This window comes from Mus caroli, chromosome 8 (assembly GCF_900094665.2).
Source record: "Mus caroli chromosome 8, CAROLI_EIJ_v1.1, whole genome shotgun sequence".
Lineage (NCBI taxonomy): Eukaryota > Metazoa > Chordata > Mammalia > Rodentia > Muridae > Mus > Mus caroli.
In genome coordinates, this window is record NC_034577.1 from 95,619,522 (window position 1) to 95,640,120 (window position 20,599).

Genomic DNA, 20,599 nt, shown 5'->3' on the forward strand with positions numbered 1-20,599 from the left:
AAAAAAAAAAAAAAAAAAAAAAAGAAGAAGAATGGGTTTGTGTTCAAAATTCTTATCATAGAGGGAATCAGGGTGGATCTGGAAGAAGTTGAGAGTGAATGTCATCAACACACACTGTAGAGCCAGGCAATGGTGGCGCACTCCTTTAATCCCAGCACTCGGGAGGCAGAGGCAGGTGGATTTCTGAGTTCGAGGCCAGCCTGGTCTATAGAGTGAGTTCCAGGACAGCCAGGACTACACAGAGAAACCCTGTCTTGAAAAAACCTAAAAAACCAAAACCAAACAAACAAACCCCCCACACTGTATATATACATGATGCTCTTTTAAAAAATGAACAATAAACTATGGTAGTAGAGCAGTCAGTCTGGGCTGAGCACGTAACTCAGCTAGTAAAGTACTTGCTTAGCATGTGTAACGCTGAGCTAGATCCCCAGTCCTGCATAAACCATCACAGGCAGGTGACACCTGCCGACAATCCCAGCACTTCAGAGTCAGAGGCAGGAGGATTAAAAAAAATGTCGTTTTTGGCTACATTACTCTCCTCAGGTACAAAATGTGCATTACTTAATGCATGCATGCATGTACGTATTATGCATGTATGTCTTTTGAGAAGGGGTTTCTGTTTAAAAGCCCTGGTTGTTCTGGAACTAACTCACTCTCTCTCTCTCTGACTCTGTCTCTTTCTTTCTCTCTCGGTCTCTCTGTATGTATGTACGTACGTGTGTGACTGTGTATATATCTTTTCCAACACAGGGTTTCTCTGTGTAGCCCTGGCTGTCCTGGAACTCCCTCTGTAGACCAGGCTGGCCTCACTCACAGAAATCTATTTGCCTCTGCTTCCCAAGCGCTGAGATTAGGGACGCAGACGGCACCATTGCTTTTATACACTGTGGGGAAAAAATGCAAGTGAACCAGGCCACTTGGTATATGATCAATTCAAGAAGTATGCAGCACACCTTCCAGGGCGCATGGAAACATACTAAGTCCATCCCCGTAGGGTAATGTGCAATGCAGGCAGGCATCGTGAAGCACGCGCTCCAATCCCTACCTGCTGAGAAAGTAGGGAGAGAGGAAACCTCATCTTAACCTCCATGCCTCTGCATGCTCTCAAACACAGAGTCCCAAAACCCGCTCCGGAAATGGCATTCCTCACAGGAGAAGGCCTCTTACCTGCTGTTTCATTAGGAACACCTGCTCATCCTCAGCTGCCAACTCTTTGTCATGGACCAGCTGTGAAATGAGACACGTTTGTGACCACAGGCAATGAAAATTCTCAAACGTCTGTCGGCGTGCGTGCTACAAGAATCTTGGTGTGGGCCTCCACACGGGCTTGGGGGACTCTTCTTGAGACTGCAGGTACACTGTTCTAACTAGGTACAGATGCTCTCCCAGCACCAGCCATGGTATGGAACCCATTCATGTTGTTAAGTGTGGCAAGTCCTAAACAGTAAGAACCTCCCAGATCAGTCTTCAAGCAGGAGACCCCAGAGGGGATCCGGCCAAAGCAATTCCCAAGTGGTAGGAGCGCTGTTGGGACCTAACAGGAAAGTCGCCTACAACTGACATGACGTGGCCTTCCCGTCTCCCACACTTCTCACAGTGAGCCCCTCCTGGAACAGCTGGTCTCATTTTCATGACTTCAAACCACCCACATAAGGCCTGCAAGGGACTGAATGAGGTACCTTTCTCACAGGCGGCTTTACAATAAAATCTTCATACGCGTCTTCTGGCTTCACGGTTGTAAAATTTTCATGTAAAATAGCTATTTTCTTTTCATTGTCCCAGCCTGCAGGTCTAAAGGCGAGGAGACACAGATTAGCGTGCTTTGCCCGAGACTGTCTTCCCACGCACATCTCAAACGCACATCAAATTGTGAGGTCATTTCCCACAGTTTTAAGTCTGGAGGTGCTGCCCACCGGTGTCTCATAGCTCTGGGTACATAAGCCGAAAGCCACAGCACACCCATCCCATCAGGTCAAAGTGACACACCCTGCTCCAGAGACTCAGGGAGGCTAGGCCTAAGGAACCAGTGGAAGAGCAAGGGCCGAGCGGGACCTCGCTTAGAGAGCAATGCACAAAGGAGGGAGACCCGAGAGGACCGTTACCCCTGGGCTTTGGCTCTCCCCTTGCATCCTGACCCTCTCGAGGACACTTCTTTATACCAATTATCTTATGAACAGTTCAGTAATTTTGTTGGCATTGAAGTAGTAGTGCCTTGAAGCCAAGGGGGACGCTACGGCCTATATCTATCGCAGGTCCTTGACAAGAGACACAAGGAAGCCGTAGGTTCCTATGTGAGTGTCACGCAGCTCAACATCACAAGGCAAGAAAAAAATGAGGAGATCAGACTTCCCACTTCCTACTCTGAGGGGCAGCAACCACACCCTGTCCACACTTCTCAGCTCAAGAAGCTCTAGTTACAAACAAAAACAACCGACTATTCTCACCACTCTCTTATTCCCTCAACTCCTAGACACAGTTACATTACCAAGAGGGTGCCCTCCAGGATGCTTCTCCCAAACGCCCGTGCTGACCTTACAAAGTCCTACACAGGTAACCAGCAAGAGACACAAGAGTAAAAACGGGACTGGACACAGCTGAGGTTGGTTCTATCTATCTATCTATCTATCTATCTATCTATCTATCTATCTATCCATCTATCTATCATGACCTGCGATGCTATAAGCCTCAAGAAGGCACAAGATGCGCCTCCATTGCACACTAGCCCTAAGCCCACCCAGAGCTCCTGCTTCAGGAGGGCGTAACTTAGGCCTGAGTTGAGTAGAGAAGCAGACCATGCAGTGGGTTTCTGCTTTCGTGCCTGCCTGCTGTTCTGGGTGATTCCTGAGAGTAGGGTATGAACAGTCTGAGTGAGCCGCTCTCCAAATATGCAGAAGGTAGCCTGGCTAGTTTTCCTGAAGCATCTGGCTCTCAGCCTTTCACAGATGCCCTTGGCCCCGCCCTGCAGATTTGCCCGAGACAGAGCATGCATCTTCCAGGAGCACATCCTCTGGCCCCGCCCTGTTCCACTGACCACTGCTACCCTGCCCCGGCCTCCTTGGAACACGTCTGTTTCTGTGCTGTAACAGGGGTGTAGCCCATTCATTTTTGTGTCCTCGGCAGGGAACCTGGGCACCTAGAGGGTGCTGTGAAAAGCTTGTTGAATGAACAACTGTAACTGTTAAGCCCAGAGCCTCTCAGATCTGAACATCAGTCTGCTACTGTAAGACCACAGCACCGTCATAGCCAGACAGGGCAACTCGATTCTCTCCTGAGAGAAAAGACAGCGGCTCAGGAAAACAGGGTACCTCAGGGTCTGACAGGAGGACCAATCCCAGAGGCTGTAAAATGCAGATGCCAGCAAGTAGCAAGCAGAGCTGAGGCCCACACTGACGGGAACAGAGAAGATGCTTGCAGTCACCCCTGTCAAGGGCAGTCACCAGATGTTCCCACATAAGCCACTGTGGGTCACCACACTGAAATCTCTAACTTCGATTCTCCTCACAGCCAGTGCTTCACTAGAGCTGACAGTAAGCACACAAAATGGTTTACTTACAGTCAGGCAACTCTCTTTCAATGAAGGAATGTGGCACTTCTGACCACGCCACCCACTTCCCTTAAGTGGAACGAGTCAATGCAGAAGGAGCAGAGAGGGGAAGCTGCACCTGTCTAGCACCCGAGGGCCAGCCCAAGCGCTCTTTCAGACAGAAGAAGCCCTGCACTGAAAAGGCGCACGCGCAGCAAATGGACTATAAAGAGAAGAGTGAAATGCCACCACCTTCCAAGAACTCACATAAAAACCGCGTCCTTTTCCACAACTAAGGCGGGTATGGTAAAGTGGAAGCCATAGGTTTTATGAACAATGTACTTATACAGCAAGTCAAGGTTTTTCTCTTCCTTCACTGAGGTGTAAATCAAGGCTGCTCCATCTAATCAATGTGCTTAAGGAAAACCAATTCATTGTGAGACAAAACCCGATCGCACATAAGCACAATCTCTAAAGCGCGAGGTGACCTGTGGTTTTATCTGCAAGCGAGTAAACCAAGCGTGCAAACTTTCCCAGCTACAGAGAGGCAGCACAATAAATAAATACTCCAGCTGAGGCTGTCGTAGGAGGCAGCCGCTCTTCTTTTCTAATACTCAGAGTGCTGCCCACTCCTGAGGCTACTTTCTAAGACGCAAACTCAGTGGAACGCTATGCTTGGTGTACAGAGGTACACAGGTTACTTCCCAGGCAGGGCTCACAAGGGAACGAGAATATCATCAGGGACACCTTCAGAGATAGGTGCCTACCAAGGGCTCAAAGGAAGTGCCTGCCTGTCACTAGTGTAGAACTAAGGAACCAACAACTACTGTTGGATTTATAAAGAAGACTCAAAAAGCTGCTGGCATGGCATCTTTTTCCTGGGCAGCACAACACATGAGAAACACTCACATCATCTAAACCAGTAACCATATCGCTAATTCTACCTCTCTGAATAAGAGCAAAGTTTAATGAGATTTTTAAGTACAAACAATGTAATTGGGTAATAAAATGGTCACGTATCAGTTTCTTAATAGGAAAGCCTATCGGAAATATAGCCTTAAAAACAAAACGACTAAGCTGGGTGTGCAGCACATGCTTGTTATCCAAGCACTCAAAAAGCGGGGGCTGAGAACCACAAGCTCCAGGATGGCCTGGACGGCACAGCGAGACTCTGCCCGAAACAAAACGAAACAAGAAAAAACAAACCCATAATAATACTTCCACAGTGAGCAAAGATATGCCTAAGTTGTTACGTACAAAATTCAGAAATTCCAACACAGCAAAATTATAAAACTAATAGAAAGATTACAATTCCCCCTCCACCCACCCCTGCCCAGGCAGGCAAGATGGGCTAGTGCTTGAATAAAGGCGCTGGCTGCCAAGCCTGACCACCTAGATTTGACTCGGAACCCACATGGTGGAAGAAGACTGACTCCCCAGTTTTCCTCTAACCTCCACACTCAGGTGTCCCACTCCCAAATAATTAAGTGACATGAAAAAAAAAGGAAAGAAAAGGAAAGAAAGAGAAAAGACTACTGTGTTCAGGAGGGCTGTGCAGACCCCCTTGGGAGGAGAGCCTGTGCTCCGGCCCGACACAGCATCCCAAGGATACACTGGAGGCAGAATCTCCGCAGGTGCGCCTGGATGAAGTCCAGGTGCTCGTCCCTGTAATCGTGCTCCTTCTCCAAGACGCTCACGGCATCACACTGTGGGCGAGACACAACCAAGAGGGATGTTAGCTCCGCTGCTCTGCTCGCTGAGGAGCAGAACGAGGAACTTCTTTAGAAACAAAAGTATTTCTAGCCGGGCAGTGGTGGCACACGCCTTTAATCCCAGCACTTGGGAGGCAGAGGCAGGCAGATTTCTGAGTTCAAGGCCAGCCTGGTCTACAAAGTGAGTTCCAGGACAGCCAGGACTACACAGAGAAACCCTGTCTTGAAAACAAAAACAAAAACAAACAAACAAACAAACAAACAAACAAAAAACCCTAAAGAAACGCCTCACTCAAGGCAGGGGTCCAGGCGTTCAAGAAGAGTAAAACAACGAGAGAGTTCTCTTTCATCCAGGCCTAGTACAGATATGACAGGCCTGATCAGCCCATAAATGCTTCCAATATCAAATGAGGTCACAGTGCTGGGCACCTCATCTATCTCAGGAACAGCGGGAAGCGGGGAGATGCCGCAGCTGGGCAACAAGGCTGCCCAGTTAAAGACTAGGAATAACGCGACTTTGAAATCCAGGATGTTTTTAGAGCTACCTTCCCCCTCTTATAAGAGATATACTTTCTCTAAAATGAAGCTTCATTTCTATTTCTACTTCATTATTCTATATCACCACCCGTCTGGACCAGATAAACTAGAGCCTTAAGCAAACTGCTCTCACTTGAGTTTGCCCATGAAGTCAACTGGGCTTTCTGAACTAGGTACTGTCAATTCAGCAGCAGCATGAAATGACAGTATGTTCTACCCTGACACATTCACTATACCTTGATGAATCCCGAATAAGCCCAATTTTCCCTTGAGAAGAAACTCCATCAAAGCTTCTAAAACTCTTTTCTTGTTTACTGGGCAAACCCAACCAAGCTCACAATTCCCTGGACGTACCTTTGTGCACACCACCAACACTGGGATCCCTAGGTTATGAGTCAGCACGTTGTCACCCAGAGGGAGGGCAACACTGTCTTCGTCTGAGCCTGAGGTCAGAGGCCCTCTTCTCTGCGGGGAACCCTGACAACCTTCTTCAGGCTCGATATAATCTTGAAACTCTTTCATAACTACAGAGGGAAAAGAAAACAATTATACAGACGCAAATAGAAACACATCTTAGGCTTAGCAAATTAAGGGGATAAAAAGGTAATAATAAATATAAACAAAAGTATCTATGCATGGCAGAGGTTGCAGCTTTAGGGTTTAGGGACCATGATGCAAACACCAGCTCTTCTGTCTACTGAGCTGTGAGCTGCATGGGCACATGACACCTTCAGCTTCATCCAACCTAAACAGGCTTTCAGTGTTCTGGTTTTAAGAATAGTACCGTGGCTCAAACCTGACATTTTTCATGTGCTCTTAACATTCTTAAGCTCATATTAGTTTCCATTATAAAAACCACCAAAAAGAAACAAAACAAACAACACTGCCACTGATAACACCCCCGCACACACACTTTTCTTATGCATCCCACATTGGTCACAGTGCCAGACAGCCATACCATTCTTTCCTAGATGACCAATGGAAACCACAGTAACACTCCTTGTCAGGGTCTTCATTAGGAAAGCTACTAAACGCCTACACTCTGAATTCCAGAGGAGCATGCCACTTCCATACAGGAGAAGCAGGCAAAGACCACGTGACTGCCAGGTACCAGTCAGTTCTCTATTCCTAGGGACTTTGTTTACAGGGCACTTCAATTACACGTACACTGTGCATGTCCTCTCTGTGCCTAACACAGCAGGAGTGATGTACCTGTTATCTTAGGGGGCTGGAGCAATGGCTCAGAGGGCCAGACACTTGCCAGGAGACTCAGCTTCAGTTCCTAGCACCCATGTGGAAACTCACTACCATCTGGAACCCCAGTCTTAGGGGCTCCAATGGCTCTTCTGGCCTCCATGAGCACTAGGTCTACATGCAGTACACGTATATATGAGCAAGTACAACACTCATAAAACAAATCTTTACATACAGAGAAGGGGCTTTTAGGTAGAGTAGCCACTGGCTGTAGTTAAGCCAGGAGAACACAAGGCCTGCAGACCAGAACCTGTATGTGAGGACTTTAGGGTTAATGATGGGTTTTGTCATTTGTATTATAAAGGGCCTTACTAGATACCAGGAACTCACCATGTAGACTGGCCTTCAACTTGCAGCAGTTACCATCCCCCTCCCCTCCCTCTGCCTCCCAAGTGTTAGGATGACAGCTGTGCCTGCCATACCCAGATCTTCACATGACAGGAAAAGCCCCTCCAGGCTTAGGAGCCAACAGGCTCTATTTTTCTAATGAACCTAACAGGAATGAAAAAAGGTCTAAGGCCTTTTATTATGCTTTCACGAAAACCATGCAACACAAACATAAGTAAAAGTACTGGGAGGGCTGGAAACATGAGTTAGTGGTTAAGAGCACTGACTGTTTTCCCAGAGGACTCAGGTTTGAGTCCCAGCACCCACACAATGAATAACCCCAGTGCCAAAGGATCTGATACCCTCTTCTGGTATCCATGGGCACTATACACATACAGTGCACATACACGCAAGCAGAACAGCCCCACAACCCCTGCTCCCCTCTCCCCACAAACAGGTAGATAGACAGACAGACACAGACAGATAGATCACCATGGAAAGCCAAGAAAAAGATGTACACTCTCCTCTACACCCACAGAAGGGGTTTCAAACAGTTTTTTAAAACCTGAGAGATTTTTAGTTCATCATTGTCTGTGCTTCTGAAATGGCTGAGAAGCTCATGGGCTTTCGAGTAACACCAGTCAAAGTAAAAAGTAACAAGTGTTGTGGTTTGGACATGAAGAGTCCCCAAAAGATTCATGTGTTGAAGGTTCCCAGCTGGTGGTACTTTTGAGAGGTGACTGAATTAAGAAGGCATTAATTCTATCGCTGGATTAATTCAGACATGAATTTCCAGGTGAATGAGCTACTGGGGTGGTGGTGGTGTGGAACCTTATATTAAAGAAGTAGGCTATTAATTAAGGCTGTGCCTGTAAAGGCTCTACTATGGCTTGCTCTCATTTTCCTCTCCCCCTTCCTCCCCCTCCCCCCCCCCCCCCCCCAGAGACAGGGTTTCTCTGTGTAGCCCTGGAACTCCCTCTGTAGACCAGGCTGGCCTGGAACTCAGAAATCTACCTGCCTCTGCCTCCCAAGTGCTGGGATTAAAGGCATGTGCCACCACTGCCCGGCTCCCTTCCTCCCTCTTGACCCACGTAGGTATGTGGAGTGCATGCATGTGTGCGTGTGTGTGTGCGTGTGTGCACGCATATTCTTATGCTGATCTCAAACTCACTATATAAGGAAGATGACCATGAACTTCTGGTCTTCCTGCCTCTACCTCCCTAGTGCTGGGATTACAAGCAGAGCTACTGTGCCTGGCTAGTACTGAACCCAGGGCTTCATGCATGCCCTCTATTAACTGAGCTACTCCCTCAGGCCCTCTTCTCTTTCTGTTCCCCTTCTACTAACAGGTGAGCAACTTTTTTTCCACCAAAGTAAGAGAGCAAGCCACCAGTGCATGCAAACTCTGAAATCATAGCTAGACAAAGCTTAGTCTGTGTGGGTGTGTGTGTGTGATCGAGTACGCATGTACACAATAAGTTCTTGAGTGTGACATCTTACTTAATTGCTCTTCACCTTCTTTTTTGACACAGGGTCTCTCACTGAACCTGGAATTCACCAATTTAGCATTACTGGCCTCGGGAACCTTCCCATCTCCTCCCCAGTGCTAGGATTATCGCTGCCCCCACACCTAGCTGTTACACGGTAAGGACTAAACTCTGGTCCTCATGCTCCACAGGCAATAGTTTATAGACTGAGCCATCTCAACATCCTTTCCTTTGTTTCCTTTGTGTTTCTCACAAAGGCAGAGACTAATGGGTCAAACTTCATTGTCAACAAGAAGAAATCAACCAAGGTCATCTCCATACTATGTTGAACACAGCCAGAAAATCTGATGTTGTTGTAGGAGCTTAAAGGAATTACTCTTTTAACAGTCAAGTCAGTAAAAAAATGCAGTGGTTAACTGTCAGGGTGACATCTGATTGCCCAAGAACAGAGAAGGCATTTGTCAAGGGCTTCCCCAATAGGGAGCAGGGCAGAGCCAGGGACAAGATAGAGGTGAGCTAAGCTACAGTGGGAAGGGAGGGGATGGAGCAGCCGGATCACCTATTCCAGGAGCCCGCCAGGCCTGTCTTCTGTACAGGTCACATGGTGAGAGTAGCCTCCAAGTCCTGAGGGAAACTAGTTACTCTTAATCAGTGGTTCTCAACCTTCCTAATGCTACAACACTTCAAAGAACAGTTCTTCACATTGTGGTGACGCCCAACTATACAACTATTTTCTTTGCTACTTCATAACTGTAATTTTGCTGTTATGAATCACAATGTAAATATTTGATATGCAACCCTGTGAAAGGGAGGTTCAACCCCTAAAGGGGTCAAGGGCCACAGGCTGATCTAAGGCCAGCCTACTCTACATAGTGAATCCCAGGTGAGCCAGAGCCATACAGACACTACATTAAAAAAATAAGCAAATAAATCACTTAGGAGACACACCTCTAGTTGTGCCCGTAGGGGTGTTTCCAGAATGGTTTATGATTTATTTACACCATCCCAGAGTGTCTGCATCTAGACTAATTTTTAAAAAAGGAGAAAACTAGCTTAGCACTGGAATTCACTTCTGCTTACTGACTGCAGATGTACTGTGACCAGCAACAGTCTAAGGTTCCTGACACTGTGCTTTCCAAGCTAGGACGGGCTATATTCCTCAAACAAAACAGCCCAAACCCAACCCCAGCCCAGCCCAGCCCAGCCCAGCCCAGCCCAGCCCAGCCCAGCCCANCCCAACCCAACCCAACCCTTCTTTATACTATCTTCATCCAGTTGTTGCAGCAGCAAGCACCACCTTCTGGCAGCTCAAGGTTGCTGTCCCTCTGCCAGCTCTGGGTCACAGTGGCTGGTCACAAAGCTGCCCCATAGCAGGCAGCCTGAGAGGAACCCACCTGTAAAGCGGGGCTCTCTTATTGAGAATGATACTAAAGGCAGCTGGAGAGGTGCTCGGGAGCTACGAGGATGCCCTGCTCCTGCAAGTAACTGAGTTCGCTTCCAGCACTGCCCAACACCCGCCTGTGCCTCCAGCTCCAGGAGGACCCAGGCGTCTGTCAGCACCTCCATTCACATGCACACACAACAGTAATAATCTAAACTAAAATAAATCTTAATAAGAAAACACCAGAGAGTCTAATTAATCTGAAAGGCAGCCGTCCTCTGAGGAAGAACATGAAGAACTACTTCCCTAAAGTAAGCTAAAACCAGCGTGAACACAAGCACGCCTTCACCAAGCACAAAGGCACGGCTACCATTCCAAATATCACAGACCAGGGACTGTGAAAGCCGAGATGCTCAGTCACAGACATGGCTCAGCAGTTGCTAGATGCCCTGCCCTCTAGTGTTCTCTCTCCTCTCCCCCCTAACCCAACACAGCATGAAGACACTTTCTAGACTAGCAAGGGGGAAAGGTGGGTTGGTCAGTGAGTCAAAGTGGTCACGTGAAACCCCGAGTTTGACCCGTGGTACCTGCAGTGGGAGGAGAGAACCTTTTCAAAGTCATGCTGCACACGTATGTGCAAGCGCACACATGCTACGAAAAGCCAAAAAGATTCCACTCTCAACCTCTTTAAAAAGAAAGCAGACAGGCACACCTCAGCACTGCCTCCCGTTCTCCATGTTGCTGCTTGGAACGCAGACATATTGTTTAAATTCTAATTGTCAAAGGGAAAAGAACCACACCCTCCAAGTGACAGAAGCGGTGAGGCCAGAGGAGGCAGGGCTCTTGAGCTGTCTTCCCAGGCTTGCGCCCCACTTGCAAACTGCCTGCCTCTAGGTCTCCTCTCCTTGACAAATAAACCCCAGAACTTTTTAAGCCATTTTCCCCTCCAGTTTTCCGTCTTATGTCGCTAAATCTAACCCTCAGTGACATAGACGCCAATGACTAAGACCCTTAAATTAATTCAGTGTCTCCTCCACAAGCTCCCCAAGGACAGGTATCCTTCCTGCCTGCTGTATCCTCAGAGCACCTACAACAAACACCCCGCACCTAACACTTTCCTTATTTGAGAAAGAGTGGTACCCTTGGCCCATGTGGCTTTTTCTATTTTAATAAACCTTTGTAAGGTTGTCAAACGCAAACTGACGTCTGCGGTACATCAGCTCACCAGTCTGGGTAAGAAGCTGTGTGCAGTGCTCGAGAATAGCTCCTCAGCCTCAGCACTATTTTGCTGAGCTGTCTTTAGCATCGCTGTTTTGCAAGAAAAAGAGGCATTATCTAGAAAAGTCAGTGGCTGAAGAGAGGTGAGATGAATGGCCTGGCAATCATGATCCCCACGGGCAGATGAGGCGGGAGGCGCACACGCAGCCAAGGGAGGAGGAAGGTGTGAGGCTCCGGCTAGGCTGATGACTGGCAGGGGCAAGATGAAGTGTGCGACAGGAGACACGCAGTAGGAAAGTCAGTTTGAGAAGCGCCATCAAACTTCCTGACAGTGCGTGTGCAGATACTGTGTGCCATGCTCCAGAGCCCTCATCAATTCACCAAAGGGGGTGATGTCATCCCGTGGCACCGAGCCAGGGCAGCCAAGCTCACACTGGCCAAGGCGCTGCGGCTGCCGGTTCCGCTCCCTGTGCCCCTCCCATCTCCCTGGCACAGGGACAGAAGCTGATGTAACTGCACAGAAGCCAAGGAAGGAAAAACAAGCTTCTGAACCGCACTTGAAAACGCACCACACCTCCCTTACTTTGTGCCTTCTTTGTTCTCAGAAGGCTTTCAAACCTAAAATAACTTTTATTTTAAAATATCTTTCAACGGCCCCTCTCACCGAAAACAGTCTTGCTATTCCTGAATGCAGTATTTGCTAGATTCCAAAAGAAACCAGTCAGAAATAAAAGATTCTCTTCCTTGGGTTTTTTTTTTTTTTAATTAAACCCATCAACAAGAGGAGGCATGGGATCTCCATGGGATTCCAGAAACATGGGCTTGGGGTTTGAGGAAAAAGGTCCTCAAAGATCCTGTCCCTAGCTGGTGGCATTACTGAAGGGAAATCCACTAAGCTCTCAGTAGATTGCTACTCATGAGCTCCCGGCTCAGTGGTTATTAGAAGGTGGACTCACCCAAGGGCAAGAAGCCTGCAGGAGGGCCTTTGAAGGCTTTCCTTTCCCCTGCTCTCTGCCCCTCTTTGCCTCCCTTCTGCAATGACGGATGGCCTTATCACAGGTCTAGAAATTGCCAAGTGACCATGGCCTGAGACCTCTGAAACCGTAAGCCAAAACAAAGCAAACCTTCCTACTGATACACAAACTTCACTTGCCTCTGCCTCCGGTGGACTGGGATTAAAGGCACGCACCAGTACATCAGGCCAAAGTGTTCTTTTTTATTTACTTATTTACTTACTTATTTGTATGTGTGTGTGTGTGTGTGTGTGTGTGTGTGTGTGTGTGTATGTGCGTGCGTGCACTTGAGTGTCTGACTGTTTGTGCATTGTATGCATGCTAGGGACTAGATTCCCTGGAAATGGGAGCCATAGACAGCTGACTGGTAAGAGTACTGGGAACTGAACCTGGGTTCTCTACGAGAGCAGCAAGCATTCCTAATTCCTTCAAACTATTCTTGATAACTGAATCCCAATAACTGAAACAAGTATTTCAAAACATAAGCAAATACTATCCCAAGTAAACGCCCTTGCCTGAAAAGGAAGAAGGTGGCCCCAATAATCTAAGAGGACTAGTGAGTTTTACTCACATTTCCGTTCCAGATCCCTCATTTCCTCCGGGGGAATCTTCATCTTGTCAATGTGCTCCCGTAAAACACTAGCCCACTTCTGCAGAGACTCCATTATCGTCCAAGGTCGAGACATGTCGGCAACGAAAATGACCAGGGTCTCCCGCAGAGACTCAGCTGAAACTGCGAATTTCAGCAGGCCTTTATGGTAGAGGTCTCCATCTAAAATCCATACATTGCAGCGTGTGTGATCTGGGGAGAGGAACAAAGCCACATTATCACCCAACAGTGACTATCTGCACAGTGATGAGAACTGCAGCATCAGGAAGGGAATGAATTCACACAGAAAGCGCAGCCCAGCAGGGCCAAATACCCAGTGGGCGGCAAATCCGGTCTAGTATAGAAGGAACTGCCTAGACTTTTAAAAGTTTAGATAACCACATACAGGACGACTCTAACTAAGGCTTCAACAGACTCTAAAGAGCAGGGTGAGAATAATTAGCTGTTGATAACAACCAAAGGACACAAACGTTTATTGATGAGCTGTCCCCTCGGTCTAAAGGATCCACTGTCCTAAGATACCAGTTATCTGTGAGCTGGTGAGCACGCTGAGGAACAAACCCCTTGTGTGTGCGTCACACTAAGCGACTAAAGCCGTTCTGTCAAGATAATCAGTTATACATTCCAAGCATCTTCACCTTTTAGAAATACTTACAGAAGCACTTACAAATAAAATGGTACTAATGTCTGACACTGGCTTGAGAATAATCCAAGTGGACTAAAGGGAGATCTTAAGATACCGCTGAAACAAAGAACTGGGAACTGTAACAATGCAACTAAGAAAGATAATTCTCTAAGTTAATAGGATATTTTTGAAACATTTCAAACATATTCCTTAATTATTTTTACTATAAAAGTACCTTGATAGAGGGAATTCCTAACATCAAAACATCATTCCATTAACTTTCTTTTCCAACATATACTTTTAAAATCTCCCTTTCTTTAGCTGCCTTGTTGTATAACCAGTTATTAATATCTATTAAATGCATTTTGATGAGTTTTGAGCATAAAGGTATCTACATCTAGCTGTACTTCCAATCTCTACATTATGCCATTTATCTAGAGCTGTCCGTGTGTGTTCCTTAGCGTACAGGTGGAGGTTCCACAGTGAAGTTGGCCAACAACCCGTAGAGTCAATTTTTTCCTTCCATCACGTGGGTCTCAGGGATCAAACTCAGGCAGGCTCTCTCGGCAGCAGGTGACTTTACCTGCTGAGCTACCTCACTGGTCCCAAACCAGTTATATTTTAGTGTTTTCCAGTCTGGGTCTGTGAATGGACTCCAGACACACTTTGTACTCAAGATCTGAGGTTATATGCCTTACCCACCAGCAAGCACAGTTTCTTGAGCTTTTCTGGCCAATGTCAACTATACATGACTCCCCCCATGTGTGAGGATCACACACCCCAATGCAGCAGTAGACAAGAGTATCTAACTGAGAGGCAGTGGTCCTTTGACATCTAATATCCTACCACAACCCAGCTACAACCAGGGAGTCGTTTCTTTAGCAGGTGACTGCCTGTGAAATGTGTACTTACAACCCAGTCATACCTACAATTAAAAAGACTACGGATGCAAGACGTATAATTAACCTCAGGTCAGGGCAGCTCTTCCAGCAAACAAGGATTCTTATAAGTAAGTGGCCGAAAGAGAAAGTCCTATAAACACAGAAAGGAAAAGCTTTCTGGGGAATCTGAACTTGACGCTAGTATAAACTTCAACTCAAAGACATGTAAATGCGGTCACCGTGATGCTCTGTCCTGAAATGTGCCTCAGTCTTGGAAACACCAGAGGATTAAGGGTCTCAGAGCATTTACCACAGTCTGCCCTTTCACAAAGGCAGGCACGCTTCTCACACCCACACACTCTGTCCATCTGCAAAATGTACCAGCATCCTCTTCCTCACGGGAGGAAATGGAAGTGTGGTTAAGTTAGTAATCAGAAGCCACCGAACTGCAGAACACAGGCGTGGCCCTCTGAACCAGTTTGGTCTGGCTCTCAAGCCCAAGGTCTTCCCAGGAAAGGCAAGGTGGCCTGCAAGGCAGGAAGCCAAGGATGCAAACACACACGAGGTCCTCTAGGCTTGATTTAGAGGCCTCAGTTATACAAGCAGACGCCAATGGGTCTCAGTTACACAAGCAGACACCGGTGGGTCTAGACAAGACACTCACTCGATACTTATTCTTCTGACACAGGGCTCGACACTAGGCCAACACTCTGCCTTCTTTTCAGGACCACTAAGGAATGTTGAACAAGATGAAGTCAAGGGAGCAGGGATAAGATCCCTGGAGATCTCAATTAGCACATGGAGGTGCCCAAGCTTGAGGAAGAGCCTCCATGTCCTCTACCACACAGCTCTCAGAGATAGCAGAGTTCAGGTGTTAAGAGCGGCTTTTAGTTTATCTTCTTCAATTTAACAATAAGGAAGTAGGAGAACGTGTTATAAAACCACCCTAACATCATGATCACTAGTATTTAAATGGACAAAAGCAAACAGGCAAAAATGAAAATGAACCAATATACTTCATCTCGAGACTATAAACTTTCTCACAGGAAAAAAGACTCATGCACCAATAACTATTCTACAGTCACGGAAACAGCTGAACCTGAAAATTATAAAGGAGCATTACAGAGTAATATCTCTTGAGCGGTCAAGGCCAGCCTGGTCTAGGTAGTGAGTTTCAGGCCAGCCAGGACCACTAGAGACCCTGTCTCAAAAAAAACAAAACAAAAGTGACTAAAGTCTTGCAAATGACATACATTTCACCCATTGTCTTTGGGTGTACCAGAAAGGTGAGTGTGCCTGGGCATGTAGGAGTCAGAGCCCTACCTACATGTTACCTTCCGATGGAGTAATGGTCACTCACCGTCTCGGTCCTCATCATGAACGCTGAGGTAAAGATACTCTAAGCCTCTTCCTTTTTTGCCGTGTTCTGCTCCTTGGAGTTTGGTCATGAGAGTTGTCTTACCAGAACCATCTTCACCTACAAATGACATTTGCAAGAAGACAAAAGTGTACTGTGTATCGCTCTACGCAAAGACAGCCAGTCATAACACCAACACAATAAGGAACAACCAGAGATCTCAAGCATGCCTGCTAAGGTCTCTCTCACTCGCTCTCATCAACAAAGGAGACCTGCTTTTAAGAGTGACTGGCAGAGGGCTGGAGAGATGGCTCAGTGGGTAAGAGCACCCAACTGCTCTTCCAAAGGTCCAGAGTTCAAATCCCAGCAACCACATGGTGGCTCACAACCATCCGTAACGAGATCTGGCGCCCTCTTCTGGAGTGTCTGAAGACAGCTACAGTGTACTTACATATAATAAATAAATTAATTAAAAAAAAAAAAAAAAGAGTGACTGGCAGAGACAGCCAACCCAAGATCGCAAATGACCTTCTGCTGCAATTCTCTTCATTTCACAAGGGAAGGAACAGGGCAAACTCACCAGCTCTTACATCCCAGAGAAGTGAAAGTCAGAGAGGAGGCTGGTTCCCCACAAAAATAAATCTTCGCCACAAGAACTCTTCAAAACACAACGAACCCCCAAAGTCTAAGGACACTAAAATAAAAACCTGGCTCTGCCTCAGTCATGACGCTTATGTCATTTACACACATTTGATTTGTACAACAACTTCACAAGCACCCTAAAGGCTTGGAAACGGGGGAGGGGAGGGTTACCGACCTAGGTGAAGCTCCTAAGTACAGTCTCAGTAGCAAGTGCTTTCTCATCTCCCTAGGATTATCTATAGCCAACCCCCTCATCTAGATACACTCTAAACAAGAACTAGAACCATTACCAAACATCTCTGGGCATCCTTGGATTCAAAACTATGGAATCTGAGAACATAAGAAAGGAAAGGCAGTCCACAAGGATCCTCCTTCCTCCACAATGCTCACCCTTTTCACACTGGCCACAATCCACCGGGGCCTCGAAGAGTGCCTGTCAGCCTGACCTCAGCTCCTGCTCATTCTGATCTAGCTGGCCCCAGGAAGCCTGAGTTATCTCCCTAAAGCACATACCTGGCTCTAACCTACCACCCTGGCCATCACTTGGATGAGAGAAACACATGGACATCACCATGCAGTTATGTCCATAAGGCTTGGGGAAGGGTGGAGGAAGATAAAATCTGAAAATCAGGAGTCTCCAGGAAAGCTGATTAGTCCTCCAGACTTTCATGATCTGACCTCATCTTTATCCTCTATTGAAAAAAAAAAAAAAAAAAAAGGCTTTTGACAGCACCCAAACGCTTCACCCTGCTATCTTGATGTGCTTGCACAAGCGCTCTCTCAACACATCAGGCAGTGTGATGCTCCCACAGCAGTCTGCTCTTGACATGAGAGATGCGATGCAACCACGCACACATCTACCTCGGCTCCACTGGGGTTCTTTCAGGGTGTCTAAGACTGTCTGTACTGTCCCACTGCTCAGCCCTCAGCTCCTACTCCACAAACAGCGTTGCAGGTGAACGCATATAATCCCTTTCTTTTGTAGGAGATAACTGAAGCCAGAGAGGTTAAATGACTGACTGGGCAACCCAGCAGCGAGGGCAGGATTTATGCAAGAAAGTTCCTGGGGCTGACTCCCAAGCTCTGCTGCCTGCCCATGAAGGCTGAAGAAAGACTTTGTACATCTCCTCAGTTTCCCAGTCCAGGTCACCTACTTCCCTCATCTTCTCCATCCAGCCTGCACATCCTCTTTTTCCTTCCTCCACATCCTCAACTTGGTGAGCACAAGGCTAACCGATGAACCGAGTCAAGGCTGAAGAAGGCTCAGCCAAAAGCCTGAAGGAATGTGCCCCAATGCCCCAAGCCCACACCACATCACTGGACTCCAAACGGAGCTGCATTCTAGGGGGTCAGTAGAGGTGTGGGCTTGAAGACTCTCCAGCTACCCTGCTAGAGTCCAGGGTGCCCTCCCAGGCAGGCAAGCGACAAGCAGGCGGTAAGGGTGGAGAAGCCTGGAACCTGTGGGAGGGGCGCCGCCTGACCCACCCCTGCGCCCCAGGGCAGTACCCCGCTGCTCACCGAACACCAGAATGTTTTTGCCGGACGGCAGCTTGGACCTGGCACGGGTGGACACTTCGCTCAAGATCGAAGACCTGCGGCGACAATGACAAGAGTGGTCAGCGCGGGACCGCCTAGGACCGCTCGGCCCACGACTGCCCGTCAATGTCTGCCCACGGTCCTGCCCGCTCCGGCCCGCTCCCGGTCCGGCCGCGCCATCTGCGGCTCTATAAGCTCCTCACCATAGACTCTGGCCTTCCTCCTCTTCACTGGTCAGGTCGCCGGCGGCCGCCACTGCGGGCCCGTTGGGACCCAGCAGCAGCTTCTTCTCCACCCCCACCGGCGCCATCTTGCCAACTGCAGCCACAAAGAGGGCCCTCCCCCGGGCCCGCCGAGGACCCGCAAGGACCCCGGCCGGGCCGCGCTGCCCGCCCGCAACACCGCAGAAACTCCGTTATCCAGCGCGTCCCGAAGGGCCCGCGGTGTCCTCGTGCGTCTGCGGGACGTGGGATCGCCGCAGCTAGGGACGTTGCTGGGTCAGGCAGCCAGCCGGACAGCCTTACGCGGGAGGTGGAGCCGCGGACGCCACCAGACCCAGAGCGCGCTGGCGACCCCTGCAGGGCAGCCCCTGATGCGGCAAGCCCAAGCTTTGGAACGAACTCAAGCTAGACAACCTTATTTATAAAGCGATCTCATTGAATCTTGTTTAATTCTTAATAAGCGAGGTGAGGAAACTACAGCTCAGAAGTTTAAAAGAAAATGGGCCAAACATCAACGAAGATCCACAAAAAATGACTGGACACAGATTCGCATGCCTGTCATACCAGCAATGGGCAGCTGGTGGGAGGGGAGGGAGGAGGAATCAGAAGTCTTAGACTACTTGATAAGTTTAAGTTGAGCATGAGCTATGTGAGACCCTACTTCAAAAAAAATTAATTTAAAAATGGTTGCACATGGTGTCACGTGCCTTTAATCCCAGCATTCAGGAGGCAGAGGCAGGAGGATCTCTATAAATTTGAAGCCATCCTGGTCTACATAGCAAGTTCTAGGGTAGCCAGGGCTACCTAGTGAGACCCTGTGTGCTGGCTAGTTTTGTGTGTCAATTAGAGTCATCGGAGAAGAAGGAAGCTCAATTGAGGAAATGCCTTCGTGAGATCCAGCATTTTCTCAGTTAGTGATCAATCTGGGAGGCTCCAGGCCATTGTGAGTGGTGCCATGCCTGGGCTGGCTGAGCAAGCCCGTAAGCAGCACCCCTCCATGGCCTCTGCATCAGTTCCTGCCCCCAGGTTTTAGCCCTGCTTGAGACCCTGTCCTGACTTCCTCCAATGATGGATTATGATGTGGAAGGGTAAGATGAAATAAACTCTTTCCTTCCCAACTTGCTTTTTGGTCATGGTATTTCATCAAAGCGCTAACTCTTAAGATACCCTGTCTCAAAACAGCCCCAAGACCCAGTTCTAGAGGTGGTATCCTGCCACTTCCAGTCATTACTCTTTTAGTTTTTAGATTTACTTTTATTAAATGTGTATAGGTGCTTTGTCTGCTTGTACATCTGTCCACTATGTGTATGCAATGCCCGTGGAGGGTATAAGAGAGTGTCTGAACCCCTTGTAACTGGGATTACAGATGGTTGTGAGCTGCCCTGTGGGTACTGGGAATTGAACCCAGGTCCTTTGGAAGAGTAGTTAGTGCTCTTAACCACTGAGCCATCTCTCCAGCCATGTTTCTTCAACTATTTTATAATAATGAACTTGGCTTAATTTTCAGGATGCTCATTGAAAGTTTATCACAAATCCTCAGAATGTTGTTTTTCATTTCCTCCTTTGTAGACTTTATTAAACTGTGATGGTTTTTACCACCACAGTTAACAATACTTTTGGCTTTGCTTTACCAGTTTTATTGTTGCTGTTTGACAAAGGGTTTCTCTGTGTAGCCCTTGCTGTCTTGGAACTTACTCTGTAGGCCAGGCTGGCCTTGAACTCAGAGATCCATCTGCCTCTGCCTTTGGAGGGCTAGGAGTGGCCCCACTGCCCTGCAAGGTTTCTGTTTTTTTGCTTTTTTAAATGCTATTTTTCAGAAAGTCAATATTTCACAGCAGAACAAGCAGCTGTGACTGCTTTTCTTGAGTAGAGAAGGTAGTGGGGAGACTGGATGTAAAAGGGGAGAAGTAATGGAGAAAAGAAAGACAGGTTTGTGCTGATCAGGGGTAACTTTAAGTATGGCCTTTTGCTGTTCTCTAAGGAAGCAGGGTAACTTTACAAGGTGTTGATAAATATCATAAGGAAATGTGATATGGCAGGAAAAGCAATCACCTAAGTAGGTTTCAGTTGAAAAATACAGTGATTCTGGTTCAGCCAAAAATTAGCAGCATAAATTAAAGGATGCAACAATGGGCATGTAGTTTGCCAACTTGAATGTAAATTGGAAAAAGGAAAATGGGAGGGAAGAGCAAGCAAGATTGGAAGTCATCACAGGACACTAGAGTTGAACACTCTGGGCCAGTGAGCTAAATCCCCACCAGGACCACCAGCC

The 20,599-nt window shown here is 47.6% G+C and overlaps 1 protein-coding gene across 2 annotated transcripts in view; it reads right to left on the bottom strand.

Annotated features, from left to right (window-relative positions):
• The window catches only part of Dync1li2 (dynein cytoplasmic 1 light intermediate chain 2), a 25,078-nt gene extending 6,421 nt beyond the window's left edge, over positions 1-18,657 (bottom strand). Inside the window, exons 1-9 of one of the 2 annotated variants that reach the window (XM_021169573.1) lie at positions 18,310-18,657; positions 18,089-18,162; positions 15,932-16,048; positions 13,027-13,257; positions 6,130-6,299; positions 5,139-5,232; positions 3,794-3,929; positions 1,683-1,794; positions 1,171-1,230 (exon numbers count right to left, since the gene is read on the bottom strand). In XM_021169573.1, coding sequence (XP_021025232.1) covers positions 1,171-1,230; positions 1,683-1,794; positions 3,794-3,929; positions 5,139-5,232; positions 6,130-6,299; positions 13,027-13,257; positions 15,932-16,048; positions 18,089-18,162; positions 18,310-18,416 — 1,101 coding nt within the window. In that variant the 5' untranslated portion in view covers positions 18,417-18,657. The remainder of the gene's footprint in view (positions 1-1,170; positions 1,231-1,682; positions 1,795-3,793; positions 3,930-5,138; positions 5,233-6,129; positions 6,300-13,026; positions 13,258-15,931; positions 16,049-18,088; positions 18,163-18,309) is intronic. The other variant, XM_029480555.1, reaches the window with a different exon arrangement.
• Positions 18,658-20,599: the final 1,942 nt, after the last annotated feature.